The sequence below is a fragment of the Cucumis sativus genome, chromosome 7 (genome assembly GCF_000004075.3).
Source record: "Cucumis sativus cultivar 9930 chromosome 7, Cucumber_9930_V3, whole genome shotgun sequence".
Lineage (NCBI taxonomy): Eukaryota > Viridiplantae > Streptophyta > Magnoliopsida > Cucurbitales > Cucurbitaceae > Cucumis > Cucumis sativus.
The window spans coordinates 4,687,668-4,704,067 of record NC_026661.2 but is presented as its reverse complement, the minus strand read 5'-3'; the positions used below and the strand labels follow the sequence as shown (position 1 = coordinate 4,704,067).

Genomic DNA, 16,400 nt, shown 5'->3' with positions numbered 1-16,400 from the left:
CATTCGAGGAACACGGGGACTAGTTGAAGTAATGAGCCTCACAATATTGTGAGGCTCATTACTTCAATTGAAATAATGAGAAATCATTTCGCTTTTATCAGTCTTTCATGGATGAAATCTAAAATTTTATTATATGTCGTAAATATTTTAGTTTATTTTACTATTTTTAGAAACGTTTTTTTTTAATATTTCACGTTGAAAAATATATGAAATGAAAATTTCTCGAAACATTATATTATGTAATCAAAGGTGTATGACCCACAAATCTTAGTCCAATACAAAATAGTATTATTGTCTAATGAGCTGGACTTTGTTATTTGCCCCATCCCCTCTTCCAAAATATTTTCACTTTGAGGACTTCAATGCAATTATAATAAAATCCTACTAAATTTAGATTTCTATAAACTAAATTTTCTACCCTAACACAACTATTTAAATTCAATTCTCGTTCTAGTTCATGCAACCTAATCATACAAATGCGTGTGCTATTTTATTTGTGGCACGATCAAACTTTTAATTGCGTGTTCAAGTAAGAAATTTAACAAACTCTATTACTACAACATAAAAGGAAAATTTTCAAATTGATAATCAATACGTGTGTTGGGTTACGTTCGTAATTGTTGGATTAAATTAAGATTTCAATCTATCATTGCACCAAGAAATTCCTTTTCTTTTCTTTTTTATTTTTCTTTTTATATCTTAACAAATTGTATATATATTTAAAATGATGAAGATCAGGAAGTACTTTATTAGATTTAATTTAAAAATTAATTAAGCTTACAAATTAAAACAAAAGGCATGTGAAAAGCAATAATATTTTCTTTTCCCATTTGCTATATATTTAAATAATTATGTCATAAACATCATTTCAGATTATGTGTTTGGATATATTTCAGTATATTCCATATACAAAATATTCCTTCAAATCTTGAGAACTCATGTGATTAATTAATACATGAAGAGAATTATGTTTCCAAGTTGCAATTAAATAATAACAATCATTATCTACAAAAGAAAAAACAAATAATAGCAAGAGGCTGACTTGGTGGGTTGTCATAACACAATTTTCGTTGATAAGATCCACGAAGAGAAGAAATTTTATTTTGCTAACTATTAGAGATACGAAGGTTAATTCCTAACTATAAAGGAAAACTCTGTTATAGGATCTGACATACGTGAGAGAGAAAAAACAATGCCCAAGTATGGAGATAGGGTTAGCCATGGTAGTTTGGTAGTCAAGTTATGACTAAATTTTTGTCTATTAAGCTAACCATGTTGCTTGAGTCCATTTACAATGACTATAATTTGGAAATGAGTGTCACAAGAAAGTAGCTAGGAAATAGTTTCGATTGCGGCAGTGTAGGTTTTGAAAGTAGCTATTGGAGAAACTCTTTCTTCACTTGTCCACGGAGTGGTACAAGTTCCCAAGAGGCGAAAGGAAAGAACAAAGGATAGAAGGAATTAAGGAGAGAGTTAAGACTAGATAGCAAAATGACTTATAGAAGAAATGCAAGACGGAAGAAGAGGCATGAAAGGAAAGTCGACACCACAAGGCCTTATAACTCGGTATCCTCTAGTAAGATACATTGAAAAAATCATGAATTCTCTATTATCTAACTCTCTCTGTTAGTTATTACTAATATAACATGATTTTCGGAGTGATGGTGGTCAAACACCACGTCTCGTTACGTATTGTACTGTATAAGATGTTAGCGTTTCCATGCAATATATATTGGTTTAAATCTTATATATATATAGTTAAAATTTTATTAGGGAAAGAAGTATATAATTGAATTAAAAGAAAAGGGAAAGGGAAAAAGCAAATGTATAAAAATAGTAAATATTTTATTAATACCTAAAGATAATAATTTTTTTTCTCGAAAATAATTCAACATTTATTTCTGGAAAGGAAAATAATAATACAAACTTTTTGGAGATGAAGAAAAAGCAAATTAAAGAATTGGAATTAGAAAAAATAGTAATAATAATTTTGTTATTATATATATATATATATATATATTTTTTTTTTTTTCTTTTTTATGTCCAAACAGAACGAACCACTGGAGGGATGGGTCCCAGGAAGATTTAATAGTGAAAACGACATGACGGAAAAATGAGCCGTACAAGTTTGACGCGACACGTCGTGCGTAGACAAAACTAAATGGCCAACACCCATAGGGTCGATTATTAGGGTTTGTTGATAAATGATTCTTTTACGTTTGTTAGATACATAGATTATTCATCCCCAATACAAGTGGGTCTGATTTTGATCATTATACGTGTTTTATTAATCTTAATCTTAATGTAATACGAGCTTCACTTTTTCGTTTATAATCAAAGTTCGTTACAAATTCAATACTGTCACGGTTATAGATACCGTTATGTTATACAATAAGAGAATTGTGAAAAATGTCACAAATGATAGGTTACCGTTAAGAGGATAAATTAGGTTTATAAACTATTTAAGTACATGTGATCAAGAGACGCAATTTAATTAATATTTATTGCGGTTGACGATTCATCAATAAGATCTCATTTCAATTACACCATGTAATTTTACTATGGATCGATGAACATTATGAAATAGTAAATATTTCATCAATAACATCACAAATGATAGGTTACCATTAAAAATTTCTTTCTCGAAAGGAGTACATACAACTCAATTGGCATAATGTTTGTAGATATGAAGACTGACATGTTGAATCAACTATCGAACTAGAGAATTTCTTTAGCTAAGTATGGACGTAGGCCGTAGGATTGACTATCATAGGTCAGTCATTAAGACCTAATGGCTAAGTATCGAAGATAACTAACCCTATGATAATAAAGTTTTGGAAAATTTTGAATTTTACTGGCTTTTCAATATTAAAACTAGATAACTATTTTAAATGAATCAAAATATTTACAAATAATATATATAGCTCGAAGTGTCAAGGGTTTATTAGTGATAGATAGTGATATAGACGACTATAATAGTCTACATACGTGATAGAATATGACAATAATTTGCCAAAGTCTATATCATCGAGAAATAGTGGCGTTTTTTATATTAATTCATATTTCATAACATGAAATTATGTTTGAAAATTTGAAATTGATGGAACTATTTAAGCAAAATAAAAAGGTCAACTATGATGAATGAGATAAACAAATTAATCATATAGGTGAAATTAAATTTATAATTTTCCCTTTTATGAGTAATGCATGCCACGTGGATTGCTTTTTCAATTTATTTATCACATTTAGAAATACAAAAATAGAGAAAGAAACAATGATATATTAAAAAACAATTTAGAATAAACTTTCTAAAATTAGAAATATAGAACTTAGTTGAATACTTTGGTGTAAAAATGACAAATTAATTAACCTAATTGTGGAAAATAAACTTACTTTTACACCAATCATTATTTAGAGAATGTTTTGATTTCACCCTTTGTATGAAAAAATTAATAATACCTAAATTAATGTGTTTAATTAAAATTAATCTATAAATAGGGAAAAATGTTAATTAAATAATGTTAAATAATGGTGACACAAACTCCACCAAAAGTAATATTAAACTTTGGTAGAATGACAATAAATAATCCACATGGACACATAGAATAAAAACACATCCACAATTCTATTTTTTCTTCTTCTTCTCCTCTTTTTAAAATATGATATCATAGTTATATAATATAGAATTATAGAATCTTTAAAATATTTTAAATAAAGTTTGTTGGTATTTTAATATTTAACCTAAATTATTCGACTGGTGGTTCGTATAATAGGAGTGGAAGATTTAAACCACAAATTTTATTGTCGTTATTGTATTGTATGTTAGTTATTATACTGACTTTCCTAGAACTAATTAAATTGCTTTTTTAAAAGTAATTTTTTTAAAAAAACTATCGTAAAAAATAGGATATCTAAAAAAGACAAACCTTCACTGAGTTTGCATAATGTACGCACATGCATATCTTTAGATGCTCATAACGTCAGCATCTGGTGATAATTCTACGAACTGTTTGGCAAACCATAGAAGGCTTAACTTTTGATATTTCATTTCAGGTGGTAGAATTTTCAATAAATCTTCACGTACTTGTTTCCAGTTATACATTAACGTAATGATCCTTCAACATACTTCCTATCCATCAGTAACCTCAACTAGATCGCAATGTCCTACAACGTGATACATTTCCCACAAGGCATATAAAATGTATGTCTTCAGTCTCCTGCAAAAAAAAAATGGAAATAAGAACACGAGCTTCATTTTCTAAAAGAGGTGGGTTACAACCACTCTCTTCTTTAATTAAGTGGTTGAATTCCTTATAAATTTTATACCAAGTTAGTCATTACGTCTCATGCCACATGTAAAGCTTTATCACTTGTCATCATAACTCAACACCAATTGAGATATAAGAGATATATTTTTTAAGTCAAAGAGTCAACCTGCCATCCTCGTATTTGTTTTTGTTGTTGTACGTACTAAATCTTTTAAAATGTTAAATTACAACTTAACCTTAAATTTGAATATCATACTATTTTTCTACTTTTTGAAATTCAATGAATAAAAGCGATCATTCGAACGAAAAAAACGCAATTCATTCATAGTTCTCGTCTATCTTCTATTTTTGCTTTACACATGAATTCAGATAAAGAAAGCCTATCAAAAGGAATAGGATGAACCCCACGAAGTAAATGAAAAGCCTAGGAGTGAAAAACGATCGATTGAACTAGAAAACTTCTATCTTTCCTATACCCTAAACCGTGAAAAAAACTTTAATTAATTAATTAAAAAAGAAAACGTTTTTCACTCTTTGATATTTTTAGGCTGAAAATAATGTGAAGAACTTATTAAATATTGAGTTTTTTTTTATCATCATTATTGCAGTTAGGTCCCTAAAAAAGTATTAATTTTGAAATAGGCCCTTCTCCTCTTCTCCTCTTCTCCTCTACCATTATCATCATTCATCATCACCACCTTCTTCTCTCTCTCTCTGTCTCTAATGTACACCTACACGTTCACCTCTCTCTCTCTCTGATCAAACGTATATTCTCTCTCTCTTCTCTTTCTCTCTCATTTCTATCTATATATACAAATCCCTCTTTTCTCTCCCACTGTTTCTCTAATGGCTCTTGTCCACCGCCAACCTCTCTAACTCAACCCCTTTTCTTAAATTTTCCTATTTCCTCAACTCACCGCCGGCCGGTTTGAATGGCCGTCGAATACGAATGCTGCACCCCCAATTTCTTCATCCATATTCTTATCATCGTTCTTTTGGTCCTCTTCGCCGGCTTGATGTCCGGTCTCACCCTTGGCCTCATGTCCATGAGTCTCGTCGATCTTGAAGTTCTTGCCAAGTCTGGTACCCCCAAGGACCGCATACACGCCGGTAAGCTTTCCCTTTTCTTCTTTTTCTTCTTCTTCTTTACTCTGCTTTCATTGTTTAATCGATCCGTTTCTTCATTTATTATGTGGGGCCGTTTGTTAGTACGTTTGCTTTCATTAGTTACTAATTCTTGTGTTATTCGGTATCTTTCGTTCTCCCTTTTCCCATTTTCCTTTTTAATTTGGGAATTCCCCTGTTTTTTTTTTTTTCTCATTTAATAACGGAATGAGTTGAACATTTCGAGTACTATATGATTGGAAATTGGAAACTGGAAATTGGCAATCGGGAATTGTGATAAGGATAAATATTTAGGCGGTGGGGTTCATATAGTTTCTTTTTTAATTTAATTTTTTTTGTTTTTAAATTTTCGAATTCTTGCTTGAAGCAGAGAAAAGTTGCGATGAGGAGTCTGATGAATTTTTTTGTTCTGTTTTCATTTTTGATTTGTTGTTTGAGTCAAAGGAAGGGTTAGTATGACGTCTTTTCAATGTACTTTCTACAAGCTGTGAGTATGAAAGAATGTATATATCGACAAAATGTAACAGTGAAACTATAGCTTGTAAGTTACGTACCGCTTTGGTATATTGACGACTTTGGAAGATCTTAAACCCTAACGTGCAAGGGACTTTCCTCTTTTTGTTTCCGAAGATTTTTTTATTGTTCCATCTGGCTAAGGTTATTGAGTTTTGTTTTTTTTCCCTTGATATTCAATACTTTACGAAGGAGATGAGTGGAGAGGGGATTGGAACATGTGACCTTTAAAGGAGAGGTACTAAATGTTGAACGATTCAACTTTCGTTTTATTGACCTTTGAGACTTCGAGTTAATATCTCTAAAATGGCATATCCTTCAGGTTACCGTTGGATTGTGTTACCATAGAAAAAAGAAAGCATTGATACTGCATTGTGTTAATTTATATCTCGTATTGTCTTTGATGAGAAATCGATCTTAGAGATTGTTAGCTTCTTCCACTTATTCTGACATTATTAAAAATTAAATCTAGAAATGTTTCTCCTAGTGTATTTTGGTGCTTGACCAGTAATTTTATTTGGGAAATGTAGTAGTTATTAGCAAACTTTTCTACCAATTTGAGCATAGTTCAATGGACAAGACACCGGTTACCATTGTAAAAGTGGATGATTTAATCCCTCACTCTGCAGCTATTGTACTAAGAAACTGAAAAAGAAGAACAAACAAGAATGCTTGCTTGGTTGACTTGAACTTCGTAGTTGATATTTCCTAATTCTTGAAAATTTGATATCGTCTTGTTGAACTTTGTTTCTTGTAGGTTAAAATACATAACTATGTTATTTTTCTTTTTCTGGTATATATTGCACTTGAGAATAAGAATCCGACAATTTGTAATGTTCTGTTTTTCTGTGTTTCTTATTTAACAAACTACAAGGAGATTACTCCATGCTGAAGCCAAACAGTAAAGAATAACTAGGAAGATGAACAAGAATTGATTTTCAGGAGTAAATGCACATGCTTATATGTGACATTTTCCTATACGACAAATTCTATCAGATACAAGGAAAATTTGTTAAAATGTTATATTTTGCTGTCTTAAGGTTTTGAGGAACGTGGCTTTTTACTCTTCTGTACTTCTGATGACCCCCCCAGCCTCTTTATAATGCTTTTCTGTTTAAACTTCAATATGAGTTTGTGATATTGTGATTGAAACTTCTCCTTAATAATTTACTTGGTTTTGTACAGCAAAGATATTGCCAGTTGTCAAAAACCAGCATTTATTGCTATGCACCCTACTGATATGCAATGCAGCAGCCATGGAGGTACATTTAAATAAGTGTGAAGGAGATTGACCAAATACATTAAATTCTGGAAAAAATGCTCAACATTTGAATTAACTGTCCGTGCAGGCACTTCCTATTTTCCTTGATAGCTTGGTTACAGCTTGGGGTGCTATTTTAATCTCAGTTACATTGATTCTTCTATTTGGCGAGGTTAGAGCAATTATCTAGGGAATGGCTTTCCTTTTTCATGTTTGGATTACTTGTTCTTTTTTATTTCAATAAAAATTTGCAAGCTCTCTCAAGGATTAACCTGCATTGTACCATTGTGGATGTACAACTAATAAATGTGGACAATTAGCCAGAGTTGTCTATTCTTCACAGTTGCTACTTTTGGCTTTATTGATGCGCCTCAATTCACAATTTTCAGCTGATGCCAAATTTCAGGGGTATATTTAATTATTAAATATCTATTTACTTTTTATGTACAGATTATACCACAGTCTGTTTGCTCTCGGTATGGTTTGGCAATTGGAGCAACAGTTGCTCCTTTTGTCCGTGTTCTTGTTTGGATTTGCTTCCCTGTTGCATATCCAATCAGCAAGGTAGACAATGAGGACTTGGGTTACTTAAATTTACTACATTATTGTTCAAAATGGTTCCTTACTTTTTCATGCTAAATGTGATTTCCAGCTACTAGACTTTCTACTGGGCCATGGACGTGTAGCTCTTTTCCGTCGAGCTGAACTAAAAACACTTGTCAATTTGCACGGTAATGAGGTATAAATGTGGGTTTAATGCCCATACAATTTGATTTTTATCTATTCTTGTAAGATCTGACTCTACGTATGGGTGTCAGGTGTGTGATCATATTTATTTTAAATCTTTGGTAGAGTAGCAACATGCTTTCTTATGCAAACTTCTTCGCTTTTCTTTTCTGTTGTCAATTTTTATTTACTAATGCCTGATGTTATTAACCTGTTATAGGCTGGAAAGGGGGGAGAGCTGACACATGATGAAACCACTATTATTGCTGGAGCTCTTGAATTGAGTGAGAAGACAGCTGGTGACGCCATGACTCCTATATCTGAAACGTTTGCTATTGACATCAATGCGAAGCTCGATAGGTAATTTCATGTTGGAAGTTAGACAACAAATAACTCACCTTTACAATAAGTTAATCCGATTTATAGCTTCTGAAGTACTTGTTATGATTGCACAGGAATTTGATGAATCTTGTTCTCGAGAAAGGGCATAGCAGGGTGCCAGTTTATTATGAAGAACCAACCAACATCATTGGTCTTATCCTGGTAAACTTGTTAATCATCTCTGCTTCGTATACATCAAACAACCTCTCTATACAAGAAGTCCTGACTTTCTTAGAGGTCTCTTCTGAGCAGTCAATTTCTTCTACTATTATTGGTTGTTATAGTACAGTTTGTAGTTGAAACTTTTGTGGTCTGTCTTTTGTTTGTTTTTGTTTATCTTTCTTTTTCTGTTTTCGTAAAAAGGAAAGGGTGATCTTAAAAAAGCATCTGATTCAGGGATGTGTTCGATGACCTGAATTCTAATATTAGAAGTAATAAGTATCCAATTCAGGGATCAAAAGTGAAAACATAGGAATAATATATAATGTATATATGGTGACGATAGTTGGTGCTTGGTCAGGGATACATTTTCTTTTCATATTTCCTTAGAACAATATTATTAATTTCCCTGTATTCATTGACATTTCAAATTTTAGTCAAGTAAATTTGAGATTGGTTCCAACCTCTGCAAATACTCTTCAGATCATTTTTACCTATTCACTTTGATGCTAAGCTGGAGGCTTTACTCCCATTTTTCTTTATCAGCAAGCACACTTTCTAGCAATTTTCTGTTAATGTCTCACCTTATCTGTATTCTTATATCCAACTTTTCCAAATGCAACTGTCCTCCCTTGCAAAAGGTAATATCTCTTTTTGTTTAACACTTCTGTTTTTTTGTATTAGGTTAAAAATTTGCTTACTATCCACCCAGATGATGAAGTTCCAGTAAAAAGTGTCACCATTCGAAGAATTCCTAGGTACATTAGTGACAGAAATAACATTCTTGTTTCAGATTTGACGGTTCAAATTCTAGTTGTCACTCTGATGTTACGTAATTCTGTTACAGGGTTCCAGAAACTATGCCATTGTATGACATTTTGAATGAGTTCCAGAAAGGTCATAGCCACATGGCCATTGTTGTTAAACAGTGCAACAAAATGAATGGGAAATCTGATGATAAAACGAGTGACGGTATATATACCTACCTCTGTGTTTGTAACTTTGTTATTCACAAATTAATCTGTTTGAACTTTTCAGATTCTGGTTCCTTAATGGCATTGTATTAATTGAAGTGCTTTCTCAAACTAGATTCTCAGAAAGATGTTAGAATTGATGTGGATGGTGAAAAGCCCCCACAAGAAAAAACTTTGAAGAACAAGAGGCCACTTCAGAAATGGAAAAGCTTTCCCACCTCAAACAATTCATTCAGGAGTGGCTCTAGAAGCAAGAAATGGACAAAAGATATGTACTCTGATATCCTCCAGATAGACGGAAGCCCTCTTCCTAAGCTCGCCGAGGAAGAAGAAGCTGTCGGCGTCATAACAATGGAGGATGTCATTGAAGAACTTTTACAGGTACGAACTGCTCATTTTGGACATGAAGTAAATGTTGATTAGTTGTTTCTTTTCTTAAAAGTATAGGCATGCATTTTTTTCACAGGAGGAGATCTTTGATGAGACAGATCATCATTTTGAGGACTCATGATAGTGGATAGTGAAGGGGAATGGTTGGTTCTACTTATATACACACGGTTAGATAATGACGAAAATATTAGTTGAATTTGTTGATGTTCTTTATAGATTTTGGAACCTACGAAACTCAAATGGAAGATTTTGAGGATTATAAGAAGCAGGAAAGTACGTGTTGTAGTAGAAGCAGAGAATGAGTATGTTTAGATGTTAGTATGAAGAAGAAGGGGAAACTCAAATTTCAGATTGGCATATGTTTCTTCTTTTCTCTTCCCTTTTATTGTATAAAAAAAAGTTCCCATCATCTCCATCTGCATCTGTCCCTCTCCCTCTTTGAATTTGTAATTTATAGTTAGAACTTAGTCTTTATGCAAAAGGTTACTAAGGTAAGGATTTTTTGAGAGAATTTTGGTAAATTAAAGGAAGTTTAACCTTTACAATCATAGGGATTAACTCCTAATTTTATCCACCAAAATTTCAATACAATTTGATTTACGTTACATCACATAAAACGAATTTCTATCTAAATTTTGAATTCAATAATAAATACATAAAAATGTTTCTGTTCTTCAGAAATATAAACCTAAGTTTGTCAAACACATGTTTGTTTGTTCAAATAACAAAATTCAGATTGATAACTAAACAGGTCTTTAATACTTGAGGAATTGGGTTAAAAAAAAGTACATTTTGGTTGTGTTTGGTTTTTAAGTGTTAATTATAATTATTTTGATCCAAATATCCTTTAACATAGATTATATGTCTTAATCTATCGGTTGAGATTATGGTATAACGTTGAAATTGGGACTTGTTTGGTGAACTTTTATCTATTAATTATGATCCTTCCTTGCATACATTTCTTTGCCCAATTCAGCAGCCACATAATTCCTCCTATAACCTATTAGTTCCTCACCTTTTATATCAAAAAATTATACACTTATACACTCCAAAAAATTATACGCTTTGTTAGTTTAACTTTTATATATTATAATGCATACATATTACGTATGGTATTTATATGAAGTTTGTATTAGATATGTTGTATTATTTTAGTTATTTGAACGTATTGTAGACAAATTATCACAATCCAATTCAACGAATTTACTCCCCTACCAGAGAGCAATGTCATTACAAAGATGCTTGGCTGGCCATGAAAGATGTATACAAATAAGTGATTGATTGTACATGAGAATCTTATCAAGCTTTGAAGTGAACATAATTTTGTTCCTACACAGGAGAAAAAAGATGAAAAAAATAATAATAGAATAAAGCTCAAGAGATAAACTCTACATTTAAGTTCATTTTCCTATAAGTAGCATTTCCTCCTCCAATTCTTTGGACTTTGGGAAATGTACTACTAAATACAATAAGGTTTTCTTCACAGAAATTCTCTTTTTTGTTATGGATTTTTGTTTTTCTTTTCTTTGTTCCTTTGCTTTCACAACATAGGAGGGGTTCTGTAGTATGCAGGCACTGTTGCGGGGAAGAACATTTGTCTCACTCCTTCAGCCTTTATTATGGGAAAAATTATGCCTGCTGCTACCTACAACATTCAAAGTTGAGATGTAATTAAGAAAAATGCTCCTTTCAATAGATAATGTAAGTTTATATGCAGATGTAAGCAGGATTTGGATGATGATAGATGTGTACCGTAATCAACCGAACTCCAATCCATATACGCTTAGGTGAGGGGAATGGGATTAGCAACCGACCAACACCGTATATAGCAACGGCAAAGAAGTGACAGAATAGGCTTAATGGGCGTGGGTTAAGACCAGAGAGAAGAGCCACTGGTCCTGATGAAAACACACCTCCTAAACTCAAATAATCGAAACAAGCTTCGCGCATTTCCTTCCTGGCTGGATCTGGTGATGCAGAAAACACCCTGTATAAGGCACCTGCTAATGTGTTTATTGTAGATGCCACTGGCTGCAAGGGATGAATGAAAGCCAGTATTAGTTTAAGAAAGCTTGAGGTGTTGGGCCACAACTAGTATAATGAGGTAATTAACTCTATTAGTATGTATGTGATACCTTGCGCAAAGTGTAGAAGGATTCGAGATAGTTGGACAAGACATCAGCATCGTTTAAATTTGAAAGGGGTCGAAGAAGGTCTCGTAGCAGAACGATATCAGAGAGAGCAACGGTCATTCCTCCGCCTGTTAAAGGATGTCTCATGTTGAATGCATCACCCAAGAGAAGTGCTCCTGGTGTGGATTGTGGTGCTGCTGGCATACTTCTATTTGTTGTGCTTTTTATGTTTCCTTTATCGATTGCAGCAATGAAGGAAGGATACACCTCAGGCGGTAGCTGGAATATGAAATTCTCAAAATCAACAAGCGAGCCAAAAGGGCAGATTCTTGCACTTCTAGGTGCCAATGAAAAAAAAAACATACAGAACAAAGTTGAGAAAGCCGCAAGAGAAATCAATATGTAAAGGTACCTGAGGAGCTACAGCAGTTTTCAAGTAGTGTGCCATTTCGCCATTAGCAACAGAAGGGACTTTTTGGCCGGGTATATCGACTAAGCAGCGTACCTCCGTATTGCTAATCGGGTATAACAAGATAGGCGATGGATCTGCTAGCACAACATGTCCATGATTTTCAAGGGGAAGCTTGCAGTTCTCCAGGACCAAACCAACAAAGCATGAGGGAATGTCAATCTGCAGGAAGGATCATGACAAGGTTTTAAGAGAACATCATCAGGGGCTTAAGCATCAAGTATTCCAAACTTCTAACTCCATCTTGTACTAAATATAAAATGACTGCTTGTAATATTACTTGCACATATTGATCGATGATCAGAACTTGAATACTTCTTCAATACATTCCGTACGAATTACCTGAGGTTTGCAGAGCTTGCGACGCAAATTCGAAAAGCCACCATCACAAACAATTGTGAGGGGAGCATAAGCTGTCAACTCTTTGCCATTCTTGGTTTTATATTGCACACCTTTCACAATCCCATCTTCTTCAACTATGGACGTTACAGTCCCTTGTTCCATTCTCACACTGGAAAGATATCAAAATTGATTAACAGATATAAACCAAGAATCAGTGAAATGGAAAGGAAGAAAAATGTCGAAAATCAAAGCACTTGTTTTGATGGCATGTTCATAAATCTTTGAAATGGTCAGAACAACCAAACCCATTCTGCCATGTTCAAAATCACTCCGAAACATGCTTCATACCAATTCCAAATCAATGAAAAAAATGTAAAATAACATACCAGCATAAGGGGATAAAATTAAAAAAAAAAAAAAGGACTAAAATGAAAACTTTCTAAAATCCCAGAAACTACAACTGACAGTTGCAAAGATCAAGAACAAAAAACGGGGTATAGCAAGAAGAAAAACAAGAAAGAAAAGGGAAAAATGAGTAAATTACTTTGAAAAAGCAGCAGCCTTTTCCCTCAATCTCTGAATGAAACGGCCATTGTGAAAGCTTCTTCCAGAAACACTGGAATCATATTTCTCCAAAGGATAAGCCAACCTGGTGTGCCTGCCATTTTTGTAGAGGGCATAACCAAACACCTGCTGAGCCTCGATTCCGTTAAGACTGTCTGTTGGAAATGGATTAAAAAAGCAGAAGAAGGAATGGATTAGAAGTGTAGTTCTAGGAAAAATTGAAGAATAAGGAGAAATGAGAAATGGGAATTTAAGAGGGTTACCTTCAAGACCTAACTCGATGAGCTTCAAATAGCCACCAGGTTGAAGCAATTCTCCGACGATTCGATCTGGCTCCGTCAAGTCCCTCTCTATTACATGCACTCTTCTTCCATCCTACAATCTCACACCCAAAACTCTCCATTGTTAATAAAATAAATTTTATGTTCTCTATTTTAATTATTTTAATTCTTCTTTAGCAATTTTAATTTTAATTAGTTAACAAAAATTAACTCTCAATAATAATTGTAAGGTCTATTAAAAGTTGGAAGATTAAATTAAATTTTATTAATAGAAAAAATTTAAAAATTAAGGAAAGACTTTAGATATTGGACGAAGCCAAATTTGAGAATTGGGGTTTCAAAATATTTAAATGAGAAATTAAACGATTATTTTTTATTAATAAAAAGAATTATTTTTTTAAAAAAAATAACTCAATTGGCTTCAAATATATAAATAAATAAATCATGCCAACAACTCCCTACTCTTAATTACTTACCAACAGAAGTTCTAATTATTTGAATACATCAAACAAAAAGTCAATTTCCATTTTCTATAATCCTTAAGTAATTAATTAATTTAATTAAACTTCTTAATTACGCCAACATATTTTATATATATCCAAAAATTCGACAGCTAAAAATCATATAAATAAATAAATATATATATAACAAATTCTGCCGCTTCCCTTTTTTCTGTTTGAATACCCAAAATAAATAGACGTAATGTTTTAGATTTTTGTGTAAATTTGTTATTAGGCCATATACAATATAAACTAAATTATTTCACTAAAGAGATTTAAAATTGTAAGTTGAAGATGTTGATTTTTTTTCTTTAATTTTTTAAAGGAATTAGATTGATAATTTGATTTGATGTAACATTGATGGTATGTTTCAATAGTTGGAACCATTTTCTAATATCACAAATTGGCTGTTAGCTGGGTAGTAGTAGAATTTATTATTATTCTTTTTTTAGATGAAAAAAAGTAGTGGAAGAAATTATTATTTATTTTCTAAATTTATACATAGTTGTTTTTTGTTTTTTAGTCAAAGTTCTTATTACATTCTTCCAAAAAGAAAGAAAAAAAAAAACTCATTAGATTCAACGTACGGCTCCCATTTTTCCTAATTTTTCTTAATTTTGATTTGATTTTCATGATTAATTTTCGAGTTTTAGAAAATAATTCTTAGAGTATTAAATTTTGATTCATTGTGTATATATTACATAGGGAGACTTATAAGCTAAGTATTTAGTGTAGTAGATTGGAAGAAAATAAATAAAATAAAAGTGGTAATATTGTTTGAAAATTAAGAAACTAAAATAGAGAAATTATTTAGAAACAAAATAAAACAACATAAATATGTTTAGAGTTTAAAGTAAAATTATATGAAAAAAAAATTGAGGTTCTATTTCCTAATTTCCTACAATAACATTTAAAATTAAAGAAAATAGTCTTGAAAAAATCTAATTTTATTCCTATTTAGGATACATAATTCTAATAAATCACAAAATTAATTTAATCAACAAGAACAAATATATATATATATATATATCATACTAGAAAACAAATAAAATGTCAATATATACTTTTCAAAATTGTGGAAAAATTAAGAGATGCTAAACCACTAGAATTCAAATGAAAAAAATGCATCCGTCGTCTTCTAATAATAATAATAACAAACACAAGCAAATTCAAAATGAAAGACGAAAAGGGAAATGCGAGAGATAGACGACGGACCTTGGCGAGGGTGAAAGCAAGAGCGGCGCCGGCGACACCAGCGCCGACGACGATGACGTCGGGGTTGTCGTCGTTGGAGTGAGGGGGAATCTGGAGGGGGGCGGGGGAATTGATGGATTTGGGATGGATGGGATTGGGAGCGGAGGAGTTGTTGATTCCATCTCTGAAAGCGAAGAAGAAAATGAGAGGAAGGATGGAAGCCAAGAGAAGGCCAAACAGAGCCGCCGATAGAAGCTCCATTTGTGTTTTAGAGATAGAGAGAAAGAGAGAAAGAGAGAGAGAGAGAGAGATGAATTGTTTGAGAAAGGAATATGGGAGAGATACGAAGGATTTTTAGGTCTTTTTATAGCACAAATTTTCCTCTCTCCAAATTCTTATTTATTTTCTTACTTTTAATAATAATAAAAATTATTATTATTATTTATTTAATACACCTAATTTTTTGTAGGTGAAAAGAAAGGCTACTCATTTATTTTAATTACTTCACATGGTACTTAATATTGGAAATAATCGCTTAATAAATGGATGAGATCGAAACTAAGGTGGTAATGACAGTCTTAACATCGTTAAAGTTATATGTAACTACACATTACTGTATTGTCTATCAGTGATATGAATCGCTCATATATAAAATTATTAAATACACTTTTGATGTAATTTTTATATTTTTCAATTTTATCTTTCTTTTCACATTTTGATTAATAAATTGAATTGATAATTTGATGCACGAGTAGTTCATATCAGTTAGAGGAGAGAAAGTATAAATAGTATGATATATAACGATCTCCAAGATAGACTAATTAATTAAGACATTGAAATGTAGTTACTACACTGATGCAAAGATCTCTTTCATAGGTAAGCGAGATTAGACTGGGAGGAACACGGTGTGCAAGTTGAAGCTAAGGGTTCAAGTGCACAAGATATTTGAGACAACAATAATGAGTGCGACAGAAATTTAATACCAACAAAACGTAAAAGCATAACATTTTAAAATTTACGAACGAGACAAAAATTGAAATTTAACAACCATATTGAAACATACAACCATACGAAATTAACTCTATATAATAAATTATATACTTTTTAATGGTTGAATTTCA

General features: G+C 32.1%; 2 protein-coding genes across 3 annotated transcripts; one reads left to right on the top strand and one right to left on the bottom strand.

The window, feature by feature from the left end:
• The first annotated feature begins 4,963 nt into the window (after window positions 1–4,963).
• Window positions 4,964–10,218, top strand: LOC101210339 (DUF21 domain-containing protein At2g14520). Of its 2 annotated transcripts, none has more exons than XM_004136870.3 (11): window positions 4,964–5,378; window positions 7,092–7,168; window positions 7,256–7,339; window positions 7,618–7,731; window positions 7,820–7,906; window positions 8,114–8,253; window positions 8,349–8,436; window positions 9,118–9,191; window positions 9,281–9,405; window positions 9,523–9,788; window positions 9,874–10,218. In XM_004136870.3, the coding sequence occupies exons 1-11, from the start codon at window positions 5,201–5,203 to the stop codon at window positions 9,916–9,918; spliced, it is 1,278 nt and encodes a 425-aa protein (XP_004136918.1). In that variant the 5' UTR covers window positions 4,964–5,200; the 3' UTR covers window positions 9,919–10,218. The 2 variants fall into 2 exon arrangements, with proteins under 2 accessions (XP_004136918.1, XP_031744774.1); XM_031888914.1 differs by lacking the exon at window positions 4,964–5,378 and adding an exon at window positions 6,122–6,144.
• A 772-nt stretch (window positions 10,219–10,990) lies between these two features.
• LOC101210582 (squalene monooxygenase SE2) lies at window positions 10,991–15,633 on the bottom strand. The gene is made up of 8 exons (XM_004136871.3): window positions 15,301–15,633; window positions 13,568–13,679; window positions 13,285–13,459; window positions 12,741–12,909; window positions 12,342–12,560; window positions 11,933–12,208; window positions 11,550–11,828; window positions 10,991–11,442 (listed from the first exon to the last, which is right to left on the bottom strand). The coding sequence occupies exons 1-8, from the start codon at window positions 15,538–15,540 to the stop codon at window positions 11,338–11,340; spliced, it is 1,575 nt and encodes a 524-aa protein (XP_004136919.1). The 5' UTR covers window positions 15,541–15,633; the 3' UTR covers window positions 10,991–11,337.
• Window positions 15,634–16,400: the final 767 nt, after the last annotated feature.